The sequence below is a fragment of the Myripristis murdjan genome, chromosome 24 (genome assembly GCF_902150065.1).
Source record: "Myripristis murdjan chromosome 24, fMyrMur1.1, whole genome shotgun sequence".
Taxonomy (NCBI): domain Eukaryota; kingdom Metazoa; phylum Chordata; class Actinopteri; order Holocentriformes; family Holocentridae; genus Myripristis; species Myripristis murdjan.
In genome coordinates this window covers 11,927,074-11,945,257 of record NC_044003.1, presented here as the reverse complement: position 1 = coordinate 11,945,257, position 18,184 = coordinate 11,927,074, and the positions used below count along the sequence as shown (strand labels likewise).

At 39.1% G+C, this 18,184-nt stretch overlaps 2 protein-coding genes across 3 annotated transcripts; one reads left to right on the top strand and one right to left on the bottom strand.

Annotated features, from left to right (window-relative positions):
• Positions 1-915: 915 nt before the first annotated feature.
• On the top strand, positions 916-3,825 carry dynlt1b (dynein light chain Tctex-type 1b). Its single transcript, XM_030046979.1, has 5 exons — positions 916-1,020; positions 1,240-1,281; positions 2,051-2,174; positions 2,266-2,343; positions 3,615-3,825. The coding sequence occupies exons 1-5, from the start codon at positions 994-996 to the stop codon at positions 3,683-3,685; spliced, it is 342 nt and encodes a 113-aa protein (XP_029902839.1). The 5' UTR covers positions 916-993; the 3' UTR covers positions 3,686-3,825.
• A 102-nt stretch (positions 3,826-3,927) lies between these two features.
• On the bottom strand, positions 3,928-15,057 carry tmem181 (transmembrane protein 181). Of its 2 annotated transcripts, none has more exons than XM_030046977.1 (17): positions 14,736-15,057; positions 12,843-12,946; positions 12,258-12,325; positions 11,309-11,399; positions 9,635-9,756; positions 9,311-9,427; positions 9,046-9,126; positions 7,914-8,013; positions 7,560-7,690; positions 7,343-7,434; positions 7,195-7,252; positions 6,631-6,733; positions 6,484-6,535; positions 6,290-6,372; positions 6,093-6,182; positions 5,931-5,997; positions 3,928-5,463 (listed from the first exon to the last, which is right to left on the bottom strand). In XM_030046977.1, the coding sequence occupies exons 1-17, from the start codon at positions 14,864-14,866 to the stop codon at positions 5,379-5,381; spliced, it is 1,575 nt and encodes a 524-aa protein (XP_029902837.1). In that variant the 5' UTR covers positions 14,867-15,057; the 3' UTR covers positions 3,928-5,378. The 2 variants fall into 2 exon arrangements, with proteins under 2 accessions (XP_029902837.1, XP_029902838.1); XM_030046978.1 differs by lacking the exon at positions 14,736-15,057 and adding an exon at positions 13,671-13,787.
• Positions 15,058-18,184: the final 3,127 nt, after the last annotated feature.

Genomic DNA, 18,184 nt, shown 5'->3' with positions numbered 1-18,184 from the left:
TGATGGAATAACTTACTCAAAGGCGCTGTTGTGTAAAACACTGGCAAAAGAAAAGTGCGTCAGTTGGACGCTGCCGCAGGTCTTCAGATGACAAACTGAAAATAACTGCCAAACTAACCGGCCGCTAGGGGGCGACGTATCGCCCTTATCCCTGTATGCACACATGCCTTCCCTCCACCACTGTCGACATAAGACTATGCATGCTTTACTTCATCCCAAAATATTTTGACCTGTGAAAAAGTGGTAGCCTAATTAGTTAACTTGAAGTACATTTACAGTAGCAACGTAAGAATCAGAAACACTTAACTGATGCCCGAGGAGAAACTGGGTCGGTTGCAGTTGCTCAAATTCTCAAAAGAGGAATGATATTATACGAAACAGAAAGAAATAAGAAATATAAAAATATGTGACTTAGACATTTAGGTGGGGGGGGGGGGGGGGGGGGGGGGTGCATTATGTATAAACATGTGCATTAATCCTAAACTGAGAGATTTGCTTGCCCATTTGAGGTTGCGTTTCAAAGAATTTTTTTCTTGGCCCATTAACGTCTGCCAACATCAATCAACCTCCTTTTTCTTTTATTTGTTTGTTTATTTATTTATTTATTTATTTATTTTTAATCAAGATTAATTCAATATATGACTAATGTCTGGTCAAACAACTATGAGAAAACTCTCCAAAACAATTTCCTGAAAGATTTTTTACAGGAATATGTGTTTGATAGTATCTTTAAGGCACACTGCTGGACATTAAGTATACTATTAGACCTAGTGCTGATACTGGCAGCACCTAGAATTGAAAATATGCCTCCAAAAATGTGAGGCAATTGAATTTTCGCTAACTGCAGAGTCCCAATTGACTATATTCTTTTTTTCTCTTTTTTTCAATTTGCAAACCTGAGTGACATTTAACATTGAGGTTTAATTCTGAAAGTATCGACCGGAAGTCTTCCTCTAATTCCGTCTCGCTAACTTGACACCTGCGGCGCTAGCCATGGACGAATATCAGACGACAGAAGAGGTATGGGCATTTAAAACTAGCTGTTCTCTATATTTCACTTGGTTCCCTAGGGGGAAAAAACATCTCTACAATATATTACATTTGGAAGTTTTGCCAAAATCACTTATTCCTGGTTTAGTTGTCCGGTATGCAAACTGTCAATTGACTAATTGACTTAGCTTACTTCGTGTGAAATCGACGCTCACGGTTACTGTTTCTCTCTTCTCTCCGTCCTGACAGACTTCCTTTATCGTTGAAGAAGTGAGCACAATCATAAAAGAGGTAATAACCACCTTTAATGCATTTTGGTTCGTCTCTGTCCACAAAGCTTAAGTTTATAGCCAGATATTTTAACACTAATTAGCACTGCTGTTTCGGTTCAGCGCCCCGTTGCTAAGGACACTGTGACGGTTGCTAGCCACCGTCAGCGGCTGTTCCGGACGTGGCGACCTGATATTTCTCCAAATTTTCTCATACTGAAAGCAAATATAGTTTTTGGAGTTGTGTGTGTGTGTGTGTGTGTGTGTGTGTGTGTGTGTGTGTGTGTGTGTATATATATATATATATATATATATATATATATATATATATATACATATATATATATGTGTGTGTGTGTGTGTGTGTGTGTGTGTGTGTGTGTGTGTGTGTGTGTTCAGTTATGTAAAGCAAGCCATACGTTAAACCTGAACGTAAAAATGTCATTACTCATTATAGGCATGATAAATCTAACATTGATTTCATGACAAACTTATTGATTCTATATGGTAAATTTCAGATGCATAAATCCATGAATTTGAATGGAACGAATATATAAAACTGTCAACCTGTTTTGTGAACCCTTTAAAGAGCAATAACTTGTGTGTTGTATGTCTGTATTAATTTTATATTAATGCATTCTATTTCCCCCATATTGTTTTTATAAAAGTTTGTGTGAAGTATTTGTATATTTGCTGCACCCATAGAAATTGAATGGGTTACATTTAATTTAGTGTGTGATGATCAGTCTCCTGTTTTTTCTTAACATTGCTTTTTAAAATTGCTCCTGTAGTCAGTAGAAGGAGTCATCGGAGGAAATGCCTATCAGCACAGCAGAGTCAACCAGTGGACCAACAATGTGGTGGAGCAGTGCCTCAGTCAACTCAGCAAACTCGGCAAACCTTTCAAATACATTGGTATGTTGGCTGCTGTGACTTGGTTCTTGTGCGCTGAGGTTTATATAAGATGTGTGTTTGTATGTAATGTGTGTTTCACGTTTGTCCCCAGTAACCTGTGTCATCATGCAGAAAAATGGAGCAGGTCTACAAACAGCCAGCTCATGCTTTTGGGACAACTCGACTGATGGTATGAAAAACCTCTGTCTCTCTCATACAAACACTTTATTTAGTCTCATATAATGTCAGAGCACTGTGATTGAATTTTATCTGCATCCATAATGCTGAGCACCGATCTCTAAAATACACAGGTGAGCAGTAATCTAAAGAGTAAAGACGAGGGCTTGATGCTGAAAAGTTATTGGCTCAAGGACATAGACTTGAGCTGAGAAAAACCAGGCTGCAAAAGTGAATGCATAGTATTTGGTTAATTTAATTTGATAATTTGCCCACCTGGTTGGCACCTATTGCACACAGGATGGGGTCCACTCTCTTTTACCCCTTTTCCACCAACAAAGAATTGGTTCTGCTCTGGTTAGCACACCAGATTTTGAAGTGTTCTTTGCATTTCCACCAAATATCGATTGGTTACCAGAAGGAAAAAGTGTTTCTCAGCTTGAACCCAAAAATAGTAGTTCTCGAACTGAGCAGGCATGTATTATTCAATGAGGAAAGATGAAGACGACTACCATGAAATTTTGTGGTCTGGTTAAAAATAGTGTTTGCAGTGGTTAATTTTTTTTCTTCCAAAACTAAACAGATAGTCCCTCACACTGCAGCTGTGTTTTTCCCGTCACATCCCGTTCATTTCTCCGGGACAGAATCAGCACAACAGCTGAGGCATCATCACAATTTAAAGGTTATTATTCTCAATCTGAACCCTGTCAGGCTCAGATTAGATGTTGGTTAATTGTTCCAGCAGGTATGTGGAGTCGGGCTCTGTGCTGCAGGTGATGCGGGGTCATATGCTGCCAGAGGATTTACTTCTGTTGTGCTCACCCACCATTGATGATACAGTGGTCAAAACATGGGTCACTTCCTTAGTTTGAACCTTTGTTCCAGAACCAGTTCAAGAACCAGAACTGTTTTGGTGGAAAAGTCATATAATCATAGATTTCCTCCCATTTTCCTGACTGCTATCAAATGACATCCTGTCTTGTTTGATGTGGACTTGCTTAGCCCTTTGAGACTGTAAACAGTGATTTGGGGCTCTAAATATAAGAGATTTTCCTCTCTGTCAGCAACTGCTATTGATATGCTCTTGAGTAAGTGAAGCTGCTCAGTGGTCAGCAGTAGAGAAGTGATGATATTGGGCAGCTCCCTGGTGTGGGCTTGTTTTACTGTATGAATGTGGAGTGGGGCAACCATAAAAAAGGAAGAAAAAACATTTTGCGCTCACATCCTTGCAAATAGAAGGTCAACAAAAATCCCACTACAGTCATTGTGTATGGCCTCCAACAGGAACGTGCACGGTGAGATGGGAGAACAAGTCCATGTACTGCATCGTCAGTGTTTTTGGCCTCGCAATATAAACCAGCCACCATGGACCTCCAAGTTTGTGCAGCTGTTTCTTTGCATTCTTTGTTTTTCAAGTTCTAATATGTCATGTTATGCCGTATTGGCATAATATTTGAATAAATTGTTATGAATAAATTGTTATGTTTTACATGTTCCCCTTAAATGTGCAATCCATTAAGAGACTACCATGCTGCTGGTTACACTTAGCTTTATTTACAGTCAGTTTACATTAGAGTGCTGCATGTGCGTTTTTTTATGTCATAAAGCAACAAATATTACAAGTACCTCCAACATACAAAGCCCCATGTCTACCTCCAAGAACTTTAAAATAGCTAAAATCAACGTAAGCTACATTCATACTCAAGGATTCAGTCACATAGATTTATGTCAAAGCCTTTACACATTTAAGACTGCAGCCTGTTCAGAAGAAAACTTAATCTGAAGTGAAGACAAGGCACCATCTTGAATAGAATACATGTTTAGATATTACATAGTGAAAAAACACATTTGATTTTGTGGAAAGTTCTAACGCATCCGGAAGTTCCAGTTTCACAAAACAAAGGTTAGAGCAATGAAACACTTTTAAGCAATAAATGTTTTAAAACAGTATCCAAATATAAAGTCATAGCAGGGAGGAAAAGATTACTTAAAATCATGTTTGATAATGCAGAAAGACTGTAACCGACCTTCCAATGATGCAACTAAATGTGGCTGGTTATGAAATTGATAGATAGGTGGTCCTTTAAGGTTGTTTTTTTTTACAGTCATAACAAAAAGTTGTATAAAATCCATTCAGTTCCACAAAATCCATCCATCCAGGTCACTAAAGACTGAAGTGCCATCATGCTTCAACAAACTAATAAAATAAATAAACATTGTGACAGTGCAAAAGTAAAGCTACTTCACAAGGAATGAATGGGTAAAGTAGTGGTAAGGAGTCAGTAGTACCTACTGCGATTAAGGCTCTCCCTGGTTTTAACACATCGGTAGAAACTGAGGATTCGTCATTAACCATCACCTCTATGGCACTTCAATTTCCATTTATCAATAATAGTGCTTAAAAAACAACAAATATATTAATAGTTGCTGCACGCTTGCTGTTTTTCATTTTCTACTAAAAATCTGAAATGATTCCTAGGTATTCAGCTTTGGCCATCTTTTTAAAAAAACTCTTCAGTATCATCAGAATGTCAGAGAGCATACGGGAATGGCAAAAACAATAACAGTACGAGCACAGAAAGACAACAGTGGTTCAACACAAAACAAAACATTCAAAATAACCTTGATTTTCTTTATAAATAAAAAAAAAAAAAGCTCCCACAATCAATATTGACACTTTTCCCGTTCATCTATACCTAAGAAGTTGTAAGGAAATAAAAAAAAAAAAAATTAGCAAAAATAGTGTTGCAGATTACAGTGATGGTACCAACATCTGTTTCTATTATTCTCAAGGAGTCTGAAAACAGACAAGGCCAAAAAAAAAAAAAAAAAAAAAAAAAAAAGGTTGACTGGCTACCGACATTAACTCAGTTTACATTCAGTAGACATGAAATTCCTTTAAAAATATAGTTATGTACAGTTACAGTATATCACTTTGCATTGTGAATGCCATTACTCCTTATTTACACATACACACGGTAGTTCCAACCCCACAGTTTCCAACAGGGACACAGGAGATGAGGACAGGTGAGACAGTTGGAAGTCCCCTCAGTCGCTGTCACTCTCATCCTGGTACTTGGCGGTTGCTTTGATGGCACGGCCGTTTTGTAAAGGCATTTCTTCATAATCGCTCCTTATAAAAAGACAAAGAAGCAGCAACAGTGGGATTATGTGAAAGTCACACTGAATTTCACCTGAAAAACAAAAGAGTGAGAACTCGGCGTATGTCGTTAGGCACATGTTCAGCATTCGGATCATTGTCCTGGTAATAAACTTTTAACCTTCGATACTAAAAATGATATTAAACCTGGTATTAAACTTTTAAGACGTAAAGCAGCAGAATATTTTCACCTATAATTTGCAAGGATCTATGTGTAAAATGTGTAAAGCCTCTATTGCCTAGGTTGAAGATGTTTCAGTGACCATCAGGCAAACTGAACATAAATGTAGACCTTTATTGAAATTTTCAGGTAGGGGGGTAAATAAAACGCAGCATCTCTGTTCACAATGGAAATTCTCACTGAATCATTAATAAATGAGAATTTTTTTGTTAATCGACAAATTAAAATAATCATAAACTAGCCTTATAGCAGCCCTTACCCATATATTACTTCGTCATCTGAGTCATTTAGCATGGAGAAGGCAGGATTATCCTTCAGCTGTGAGTCTGGGAAATAAAACAAAAGATTACTTTCTCATCTATTGCAGCAGAGAGGAAAAAATCACCAGCGTGACACCTAAGAATTCAATTACATTACTCACCATAAAGGGCATTTTTAGAAGGCGAATACACAAATGCTAATGTATATAAGTAGAAGTTGAGCAGACCATAGAAGGATAAAAATTCAGCTGGTATGTCTGGAATTAAGGAACAATCCCTCAGTGGTTAGGAAATGGATAGCTGTAATTCACAATAAAAAGGAGGCTGTGGTCAAAATCATGCAGCGGAGAAAGGATATAGTTTTGGTAATGAGTGGTCAGCTCGGCCACAAAGTTGTCCTGAAGAGCCTTGGCACCAAAACGCAGATAGAGAATGACCATGCTGGAAGAGAATGACAGGATCAGCATTCACCAAACAAACAGGAGATGTTAAAGAAAGACTTGGAGGATTGATTGTGAGGAATTTAGGAAGTTACTGTTTCTTCAAACGCACCTTATTATGAGGACCACAAATGTCAGCGCTGTCAGAAACTTCAGACGCAGATCTAGAGACAAAATTGACAAGGCAAGTCGATTTTTATTTGCAATAATAAAACAAAAAGCTAGATGAAATTCAGACATGCGTGCCATGTTGTGCTACCTGAGTAGGGCATGTTCTTGAGTTCAGAACAAGCTCTGACAATCAGGAAGATCAGGTAGAGGATGTAGAGAACCACGACAATCAGAAAGAAGATCTTCATGCCCTGGGGAAACAACACAGAGCGTTGTTTAAACTACTAGACAGGCGAGGACGCAAAGTTGCACTTCCTTTAACACAACCAGTATCTCAACTACCTCAAAATGTTAACATCCTTGACTCACTGCTTTTACTTATCTCCTTTCATCTATGTCTGTTTTCTCATGATGACAAGACTGAACAACCAGTGAAACTGTTCCCACCCATCATGGTGTTTCTTTAAAGTTGTGTAATTTCTTTCTTTAAAGTTGTGTAAAGTTTATTCCAGACAGAGAAAGTTGCAAAAAAATTCAATTATTTATTATTTCCTTTTTTGCCTTCACATAAGTCATGAAATTTAGACATTTTAGTCATGAAAAAGTCAGGAAATTTGACATTTGACAGAGTGGATAATGAATTGTAGCTTTCACCTGGAAACACACTTATGCTCAAGACTCAAGGAATGTCTTTAAAGGTTAACAGACTCACCTGAAAGTTTGCTATATCCACTTTGTATAGGTAGGTAGGATCCTGGAGCTCATTCACCCTGTGAATCCAGAAAAAGAGGAATAGATATTTCCAGTCTGTCTGTAAGTCATAGTTGGGATTGGGTTGATTGTGGACAGAGGTAACTTACGTTTGCCAGATCCCCAGTGTAACAGCTGAAAGCCAAAGGAGACCAACAATGACCAGCTTAGGCAGGTAGAAGGTCAGGCATTTTCTCTCACCCTGTGGAAATGAAATAAATCACATGAGTGAAAAAATAGTGCAACAAGTGCATAAAATAAGCCCACATTGCTCTATGTTAAAAATACAAGCCTGTAACATTAGCATGTGAATGACACTGGACCCACCTGAACCCTGATGCCATGGTAGACACAGAGCCAGAAGAGCAGCAGGGCGCACAGGAACAGAGCCTGGAAGAATGCGTCCAACGTTCCTGGGAACCAGCTGTTCACCAGGAAGGACAGCGGGAAGAACGGATCTGAGCAGCAAAAGCAGAGGAAGAGCTTCAGAAAGAGGAGCAGACATGCCCGTCGAATTGGAAATAATAACTATAGACAGGAGACAATCCACATCCGCAGCTGACAGACTGGTTCAGTGTTTGTTCACTGCACCCTTAAGGACTACAGTTACATTTGTAAGAGACGACACAATATGTTGCGCACGTGATCTGATGGACCAAAGGCCAAGTCGGTGAAACTCACCGTTGTAGAGCAGGAGCAGAGGCAGCAGGATGGACATCCACTTCTGTTCTATCCCCCAGTCCCTCATGGAAAACTTCCTCAACGAGTGAGCAAACATACACTGGGACATGCAGAGCAAAAAATATTAGTCCTCCCAGACCCAAGTTAAGGCCGGTTCAGAGTCTGTAATGGCAGCGCACAACCGTATCTAATAACTTCATAGGACTGCTGCCCTTTAATGTAACTGTATAGACTATCATCAAGCCTAGAACTGAACAGCAACAGTTTGGCATGATATGTTTTCCTTCATGTATCACTCTATTTAGATTTTCCACAAGATATATACAATTTCAGCAATGCTCAGTTTGAAAGTTAGACTACTAACACAGATTTTCCACATGACCAATCCGTGGTTGAAGCAGATGTAGACTGTCCATCCCTGTTGAAGCTACTTAAATCATACACCCAACCATTACAGACTAGGCAAAAATTGTTAATATAAACATAGTTATAGGGCTACTATGGGAAAAAATGCGATTCAATGGGAAAATAGCACTGGCACCTCTGATCTATAATAAAAGAGTATATTACAGTAGGCCTAGATCAGTGACAGGTACCTATAAAAACAGCAACAACAGTACAGCAAGGCTCTAGTGTTCAGTTGAAATTTGGACAATATCCCTTACATAAGGTGTAGATCTACTGCACCACAATTTTTTCTATTCTATTTCATTTTTTTTATTCTGGCTTTTCTATATTTTTCAAGGGTGAACAGTCTACTAAAAGAGCTTGCTGCCTGCGCACCTCCTACACCTAAGGACATTTAAAGAATGAATTAGTGGTTAAAACGCTGCAGAAACCATGCCAGCTACTTTCTCACATCTACAGCAGAGAAAATAGCAGAGAGGGTGATACAGGAAATGTGACTGTTGCAACTGAATTCTGAATAACGCTGACTGAGAAATGTTTGGGGGAAACACTGGACTTCCTGTACTCCAGACTTCATACAACATATACTCACATAAAGTTCACACCTAGCTTGGGATTTAAGCTTGTACATTTTATTCACTGTCACATCTGCAGCAAAACTGGTTCTGCAGTCGCCAGTGGAATGCCAATTAAGATGATTAAAAACAGCAGCTTGTCCTCTTACCGTCACCATAAAGGTCAAAACCACGAAGACAAACCGGAACCAGATTTCCACTTGAGAGAAGGTGGGATTGTATGTTTTCCACTGTGAAGGAATAAAAAAGGAGCATGAAGAAGGGAAAGAAAAGGACTAAAATAAATGTGACTGGCTCAAATTTCCAAGCTCAGGCAATTCTGAAAGCTTTCCTATACAAGCAGCAGGAAAAAACATATAATCAGAGAAATAGTTTTACTAACTGAGCACATTTCTGGCCAGAGTTTGTCCTTACCACAAAGTTGACCTTGATGTCATACGTGATGTTTTCAAGGCCTTTGAAGCTGACTATGATCTGGTACTGGGTGTAGTTCAGGTAGCCCAGATGGAGCACGATGATCTCATCACATTTCTGCACAGAAACACACAGGAAAAAATTGGAGTATATTTTCATCTGTCTGTCTAAAAGGAGACAATGCAACTGTTGTCACTCTACGCCACATCCTCACTTCACATTATAAATGGCGTTTTGTAAACCCTGCTTGGTGCTAGCTGGTTGATTTAAAGATTGATAAACACACGGAGAGCCAGACTGAGTGGGTTGCTGTTTGACACTTACAGCCCCGCAGTGTAGTGTCCGTGACTTCTGGTGCACGTTGTTGTTGATGTGCATAACACTGGCGTCCTGCATCACTCCCTTCAGCTCGACGTTGATCTCAAAATTCTGCTGGAAATCGACCACTGACACGGACAGGATCACAACATGCTGTTAGCAAATCATCACATGCCAATATGTCTATGTAATACCAAGAGACAAAGATGAAGCTGTCATTATCATATTTATTGTGGTGGTTCTTTTGTGATTCATAACATGATTTCCTAGTGGCAATGTGTTTACACTGTTTTCAGTGTTTCCTCTCTAATTTCAATGCTACGAGCAACAATTTTAGTTTTGTCCCATATTTGTCGCAGTTTGGGTCTAAGTTATGTTTAAAGTTGAGGTTCTCGCGTAAAAAATGTTTTCAGTTATTATATAATGTTTACTTCTGCAGCATCTGGGCTACACTTAGTTTTAGATAGCACTTAGACTAAATTACAATCTTTTTATTTCACATTTTCTCTTGCAGTGATGATGCACCACTGCTAAATCAATGCAGAGGAAACACTGCTGTTTAGTACTTTTTCTATATATTTATTCTTATTGTTTACCTATTTATATCAGTATTTGGCAAGTGTGTTCCTTTTGAGATGTGTACACTATCATTTATTTGGTACAGTATCTTTCAGACCCATTTATTTCTCTTGCTTGTGGAAGTTACAGACCATTTGTACCTTTCTCACCTATTGCACCTCCTGTGGCAGGTGCATCTTGTCCGCTCATTAGTACAAGATGATGAATAGGGTTGGCCTTTACTATTCTTTGTCACGATGCTCTGATGAAGCTGTGATACCGATATGCATCAGCATTTTGGTCCCCAAAAAAGTAATTGGTATGAATTTATTTTCTGATATGCTGATTTTTTCACATCAAAACTTCAAACATCAGCACTCAGCTACACTGAACCCGCTGGCGAGGACACACACCTGCATCCACTAGTAAAAAAAACAGAGGGAGTTTGTCCCTCCCTCAGCATCTACAGACTTTACTCCGCTTTTAACCATGCATGCAGACATACATAAGGCTACGTTCACACAGCAGCTTAAATGGCCCAATTTTAATTTTTTATTTTTTCAGATATGATCTTTTTGCCTTGACTGTTCACCCCATCTCTGAATGGGACCCACATTTGATATCAGTGTGGGCAGATCTGACCCAGCACGCACACATTTACAACATGCATGCTGCTGAACAACAACAACAACAACAAAAATGTCATGTGCAGGACAGTGGGTCATCACAATTAATAAAACAGTGTTGCAGTCCTTTCATGAACTGCATGTTGTGGTGGCCGTCTGTCAGCTCCTCAGACTGAGGGCAAGAAGGCAAAAACGGGCTTTGATTGAAGCATTTTCCCATAAATCTCAATAAAAATTAAGATTTTAAGAAAATTAAGATCATCTTTACTGTCCAGATGTGGAAAAGTGCCCTCAGCTTTACATCTCTGCTTGGACAGAGATGTGAGCGTGCTCAGTGGGAAGACACCACATAACCAGGCATCAGACATGCATCTGATTTAGTACCACATTTGAAAGGGACCCAAATCAGAATTGAAAATGTCACAGTCAATGTGATTTTTTGCCGTTCACACTGGTATTAAAAATCAGATCTGTGTCATCTGTTCTCTGGTCTTACCGTTGCTGTGTTCAACCTGCATCACACAGGTGAGCCATAGTTGCTGGTTGTACGTGGTCAGCGGAGGAGAAACTAGATTGAAGGGCCCCGTCTGAAACCACAAATTGATTGAGCAAATGATGAGATAATTGTTGCGACTGACACTCATTATCAGTGATAATTACACAACACAAGTACAAGAGGGCAGTCTGGTCAGAGTGTACCTTTGGCTGCAAGATAACACAAAAATATTCCTCCAAAACATTATAAGACTCAAAAGACCTTCATTTGCTAAAGTAATTTATCACATTTATGGATCTGTGCTGTGGTTAATTAGTATAGGGGTTGCAAAATTCTGGAAATTTTCAAAGTTGGGAATTAACAGGAATTAATGGGAATACACTGGAAATTTGCAAAATTGGAGGTTAAGCTGATTCAATGCAAATTCGGTTGAATTTCTTCCCTGCACTCCTCCATCACACGCACAGATCATTTTCAGAATCTTGCACACTAGACCTGAAAGGACTGAGGAAAAATGCAGAAAAAAAATCCAAAAACCAGAGGCTCGAGAAGCTTGAGATGCTTTCATTTTACATTTTGAAAGGGATTTTTCAAATGGGTCATTTTTTAAAATTTGGATTAGTTAGCACACAACTGCTTATGACAAAACAAAATGTTTACAATTATGTGTGTATATGATACAATTTGTATGAAGTAGCCAAAATTTCCAGTTAATTCCTGTTAATTCCCATGAAAAGTTTCCAACTTGGTATACTTCCAAAATTCCCCAGCTTAATTTCCCATGGACTGTTTCAGGAAATTTCCCGCCCACTTGCAATTAGCACACAGTGCACCAATCTGATGTCAACCTACAGGCTTCAGATTATGATATATATTTACATCATTAATCTGTCCAGCAGAGGTGGCTGCACTCATTACGAGGATTTTTTTCTGCCATCAAATGTCTTACCTTAACTGAATGGTTTTTCACAAGTAACTGGTCACCACTGTGTTCTTGCTCAGCAATAATCCTAGGACCTAAAAAATGAAGGAAAAACAACACCACATTTGATTCATAGCCTTGTCTTCAGCAGAAGTAGAAAACACAGTAACTTTTAATCTCCAAATAGTTCTGGTCAACAAGAAAATTCTGTGAGAAAGCAGCACTGGCACACTAAATTAACCCTGTTATTTCTCTGCAAAATCAATACGGTTTCTCAGCTTTGACTGAGCTGAAAGAAATCTGCCAAGTTCAATTCCTCAAGGCTAAATTCCTTTGTGAGCGAGTAGCTGGATGCTGAAGCGACCAGCGAGTTAATTAAAAAACTCTTCACTTCTCTGACAAAAGGTCTCATTCAGCTGGATTATACACAGAGCAGCTCAGCCGGGATGAAACACAGTGCTGTAATAATCTGTCATTGTTGTCTGACAGCAGCAAATCAGGTATCAGAACGACCAACTCCAAACCTCCCTTCCTCCAAAGTCTGTGTTGCAGTGACCTGTGACCAACAACTTGTTGTCATTATTCCTCATTAATATTATTATTCACACTGACCTGCAATGCCAATGAAGACTGTGAGGCCAAAGCAGATCAGGAACACCACGAAGACCAGGACAAAGTGTCTCTTGGAGAGTGTGTAAAGCCGCATGGGGGCCAGTCTGTCCCAGAGAGAGGAAATAAATCAGATCAAATCAGATTTGGTGCTTTAAATAAATAATATTAGGCATGCACAGACATCCAGGCAGACAAATGGACACCCACACTAGGGCTGGGCGATAAATCCACATCTTATCAACACCGTGATATGAAAATAGATATCATCTGGTATAACTAAGGATGTGGCATAAGTGATGTGTTTTCCTGGTATTAAAGGCGCCATGACAGTAAAGGAAAGCTGTTTTGTGAACGTATTATACTGTTGTAGCTGTTATATTATTTATCTCTCCCTACTTGGTCATCATATCCACATTATTGATGACTGTAAAGCAAAAAAAAAAAAAAAAGAAAAAAAATCGTGTGTGTGTATATCTTATAAAAGCACCAACAGTCATCCCCACATTATCGATATCGAGGTTTTTGGTCAAGGGTAATGATCACTGGAGACAATACAAGGCAGCAAAAAAGACTGATGTTATCAATTTGATGCTGATAAGTTAATAATGTCGGCAAATACAACTTTAACCACTGTTGTTTGTCAGCTAATCACGAGTCTATGCCCGTAGGTGTGGATCTGTCAACACTGCTAGCTTCCATGCTAGTGAAAGTTAGCAGAAACAGATGGCAGCCAAGACGAAGACACTGCTTTTCTCAGCGTCTTTTAGCGCACACCGCGGCGTCAGTAACATATCTCCGGTGTAGCCGTGACACCCAGTTCACACTTACAAATCCATTTCTTTAAATTCGCGCTGTCAGTGGCGAGAGAAAACACAAAATCCCCGAGTTGAATCCACATCCGTGTACGAGCAGCGGGCAGCAGTTTGCGACAACTGGAGAGCTACGTCATCCGAATGGGAGGGGCCTAGATCACATGGTTTTAGCGAAGCGAGGAAACCAAAGAGTGTGTAGTCGAAGTAAGATGTATCACTCCTCACTACTTTCCTCTTCAGTTTCCTGGGAATCTATGAAAGTGACTCACAGTTCAGTTCAATTGCCCCAATTTTTTTTCAGTTTGATTTGGTATACAGTGTTATATTTAATTTCTGATAAAGATAATGACAACACGCTGTGAGACGCGAAAAAACCGTGCTCCACTTCACGCATGCGGAATATAGTGATATCTCCTGGTCGACTTCAGCGCCAAGGAAATTGGAGGAGTTTTTGGTTAACAGTTTCCTACAGAAAGGTCAAATGGTCAAAAATCTGTGTAAATCACGTCTAATCAAAATCAACTGCAGCTCCACTGTGCGATTTGTGTCTCCTTTCCTGTCCGCAGGGCGACACTTGTTGCCTCGGATGTGAATCAACTTGGCCTTATTTTCCAAATTGTGGGCTTTAGTTATCAGAGCTTAACCAGACCACTGAGAACCAATGTGAAATATCGATTTGCACTGAATGGACTGCACTTGGTTTAAGCTATGAATTATTCACGATCCACCTGGTTTTCTCTTTGATGATGTATTGTTTTTTGGGGGCCATATTTGGGCTTCATTCAGGCAGAACCTAAACCAACAAAGCACACAGTGTCCACAGAGGCGCATAAATGACTAAAAAGGGAGAAGATGCACGTAATTTACAGTACACCCTGTGCGCCTTTACATGGGTGTCAGTGTAATAAGGCCCATGCCAGATGATAACTGGATAATCACGGTTAATAAGCAGCAGCTATTAAAATGTAGCTCCTGGAATATGGTGAGCACAGGTAATACAGTGTCTCTTGTTTTTAAAGGACATTTTCCATTTGAGGAGAATGGATTTGCCATTGTATTGGTATTACATAACGAGGCCCACCTGTAAAAGCGATCATCTCGGTAAGGTGTCAGGTCCTCTTTCAGCTCGTTATAGGCCTCCTGTATCTTCCTACAAAAATATTTCAGCTCGCTGTACAGAGGGTTTTCCAAGCCGGAGTAGTCGGTGTCCATGATCCCGAGTGTCTGGCGGCTGAAAAATGGCGATGGGAAATAATCCGCGGTGTTTAGAGAGCGACCCTGTTGTCTGTCTTTATTGTCTCCTCGTTTAATTGAAAGTGCAGGCGAAGCTGTTTTGTTTGTGTGGCTTCAAAGAAAGAAAGGAAAGCAGTAAAAAACGAAGAGGGGGCGGAAGCGCGCATCACACGGGGAGGAGGGTCACGTGACCAGGTTTCAGCACCGCGGACAGAGGAAGGCGACAGCGCGCGCCGCCGCTCACAGCAGGACGGAGAGTCGCAGCAACACACACACACACACACACACACACACACACACACACACACACACACACACACTCAGTGTGTGTGTGTGTGTGTAGATCACTCAGTGAATCATAGGTCTGAAACACACTCCCTTTTTAGTTCATATGTCAGTATTTTTATAGTTTGTGGCATTTACAGACTTTACTTTTATATTTCACTTGGCTGCTGTGACTATACTGCCAAACATGACAGTGCTTTCCCCTTTTGTTAATCTATTATTACTTTGCTTCCATATTCATATTCACAAATGAGGAAAAAGAGTTTACTGAATTTTTGAAACAGAATGACAATTTCTGCCTCTAGTGATGCAAAAGCAAACAAACCATTTCGTATATGCACATCCTTTAATGCATTTATATAGCTTCATATTTTTTTAGTTATCAGTTTTAGCATTTTATGTGTGCACTTATTTTCTACTCTTTGATTTAGCATCATATGGTTTTCTTTTATATATTGTTGTTGTTCTGCAATGATCTGCATGCTTGTATTTCAGGAGCATACTCAGTGTAATAATGTTGGTTGTTGTTTGGAGTTAAAGAATAAAAAATTACACCAACAGGAAGGCACTGGCATTGAATGTAGAGGTGTATGAAATTATTCTGAGCAAAAACTGTCCTGTCCTGATCCAGTCTGTCACCAGCTGTTTTACAAAAAAAAAAAAAAAAAAGAAAGCTATAATTGCATAATACCTTTATTATATGCATTCAAACCACAGGACAGCACTTTCTCTGAAACAATGACGTTTTATTCAAAAGATGCGTGACATATACAATTGTAAAATAATTTACATGGCATGCCTTACTATCCATTCACTATAAACATTCAGTCACCAAATCAGACTCAGATTTTTTTTCAAGTTTTTTTTTAACCTTTAAGTCTACATCTACAAATACAAAGCACATATCTTTTCAAAAGAAAAGCCGGATCCTATCTACAAATAGGTCATCTCATCAAATCAACTGAAGGTGAATTCATAACCTAAGTCCATCAGCGATTCTGATCATGAACTCGGTGGCTTACACTCAAGTGAACGTGTGTGAATGATGTGTGTGTGTGTGTGTATGAGTGTTGTAAAGGAGCCATGAGCACACATGGTTTGAAGATAATAGATATAACACTGATGGGATTGGTAGACCGCACAACACAGACACACCTTGACTTAACAGTAACACCCTACAGAACTAGTCTACCAACTACGATAAACAACTGGGCACTTACTCATTCACATCTTTTCCATCCAATGCAAACTTCACGAAACATTGAAAATTTGCCCCCTGCCCACATTCCTCACCCGCCCTCCCCCACAGTCCCGTCACAGAATTTGGGCTACACTTGCAACAAACTCTTATCAACACAAAGAAATGTTCAGAAAACTCCACAATATATATATCCTTTAGGAAATAATCTCGTATAAATAAAAATGTACAGACCAGCAACTGAGATGCTGAACTATCAGCACTGTAAGAAACTGTGGTCGTAAATGATGGCAAAGGATGTTTTTTTTATCTTTTTTTTTTTTGTTTCTGAAGAAAATATTGCACAACCAACACAAAAAAAAATAGCATTGATGAATATTTTGTTTATGTGATGCCCACGGTCTTTCGTTTAAGGTTATACTAGAAGAGACTTTTTTTAAAGTACTAGCTTTTTCGGACCCAATCTCGAATCCACCTTTAACCGACACGCATCTCATTGTGATACAGAAAGATCTCATTGAAAGAATTTAATAATCTCATCAATTCAGAGATCAAAGCACAGTTAGTCTCTATAAGTCAAGCACAGGTTACACTTCTTTCCAGGCCTCTTTCTTTATCTTTCATTTTTAGCACATGTATCTTTTGGCACTTTTTTTTTTTTTTTTTTTTTGAGGTGATCCTAATTACACCTAAATTTCATCTGGCGTATGAATTCTTTTACTGTTTTTTTTGTTTTGTTTTGCTTTGTTTTGTTTTTTTGTTTTTAAATTAAAGTGATTTCGGTTTACACCTACTAGACAAAACCTAGAGATAAAATTGCAGATACTTGCAAAATGTCTAATCGTTTACTCTTGCCAAGCACCCACATGTTGGCCCCTGCTGTGTGTTCTGAGGTCAAACACAATACAAGCTTCACTGCCTGAAAGGAAAAACAAAAGTGTCAGCTTAACAGATTTCAGTGTCAGCTTACTAAATGAAGAGGTTTAAACAGCTTCGTCCTTCATTGGAGCTCTGACTTCAAAGTTTCAGCGAAAAAACCATTTCAGCTTTACTGTTTTTTGTGGTTGCAGCTAATCAGTTCAACAGTATGACAGCTTTGCTCCACACCTGAAGTTACACTTAAACACAGTGGAGACAGGTGTAAACAGATGTCTCTCAAACTCACCTCGGTCTCTTTACAACATTTACATATGAGTGATATGTATTTACACGACTTCTGAAAAGAGTATGAAATGCAATAGGTGAAATATACAAAAATATTTCCTGTACCTTGCTTGCACGTTTAGCGTGGTCTCTAAGATTAGGGACAGTCCCTAACTACACACTCACTTCACAGAAGTGACAGCAGGTGACAAATCACTTCATGCCTGAGATTCAGTTACTGAAACTGGACCTCGATGACCTTTTGTTTTGTTTTTTTAACGTCCCTGTCACCATAACGGAGGAAAGGAGATATTTCAATAAGTACAGGATATGTCAGTCAAAGCTATTCAACACCCCTCCCTCTTGAATTCTTCAAACTATACAGCATTGCTCTACCTCAGCCACAAGTCTCCCAAATAAAGCAGATAAATTGAAAACTATGTCAACAAGGTACTAAGGTTGTATGATATAACATGAACAATGACTACAATGTTAATATTCATATCAGAATAGTAACAAGATTAACAAAGAAATGTACATATAAATTAATTCATGTAGCACAGTAACAGATTTTTCCTTCAGAGTTCCAGGAAACCTTATAGAAAAGACTGCAGTTCAACTCAGCTATATGTGTGTGTGTGTGTGTGTGTGTGTGTGTGTACATATATATA

Excerpts from the sequence above, each read along its gene's own strand:
- dynlt1b (XM_030046979.1), top strand. The coding sequence starts at position 994 with ATGGACGAATATCAGACGACAGAAGAG. Across the intron at positions 1,021-1,239 it reads AATATCAGACGACAGAAGAG|ACTTCCTTTATCGTTGAAGA; the intron begins GTATGGGCATTT and ends CCGTCCTGACAG. Across the intron at positions 1,282-2,050 it reads TGAGCACAATCATAAAAGAG|TCAGTAGAAGGAGTCATCGG; the intron begins GTAATAACCACC and ends TTGCTCCTGTAG.
- tmem181 (XM_030046977.1), bottom strand. The coding sequence starts at position 14,866 with ATGGACACCGACTACTCCGGCTTGGAAAACCCTCTGTACAGCGAGCTG. Across the intron at positions 8,014-9,045 it reads TTTTGACCTTTATGGTGACG|TGTATGTTTGCTCACTCGTT; the intron begins GTAAGAGGACAA and ends TGCATGTCCCAG. Across the intron at positions 6,373-6,483 it reads TTTGTGGTCCTCATAATAAG|CATGGTCATTCTCTATCTGC; the intron begins GTGCGTTTGAAG and ends ATTCTCTTCCAG.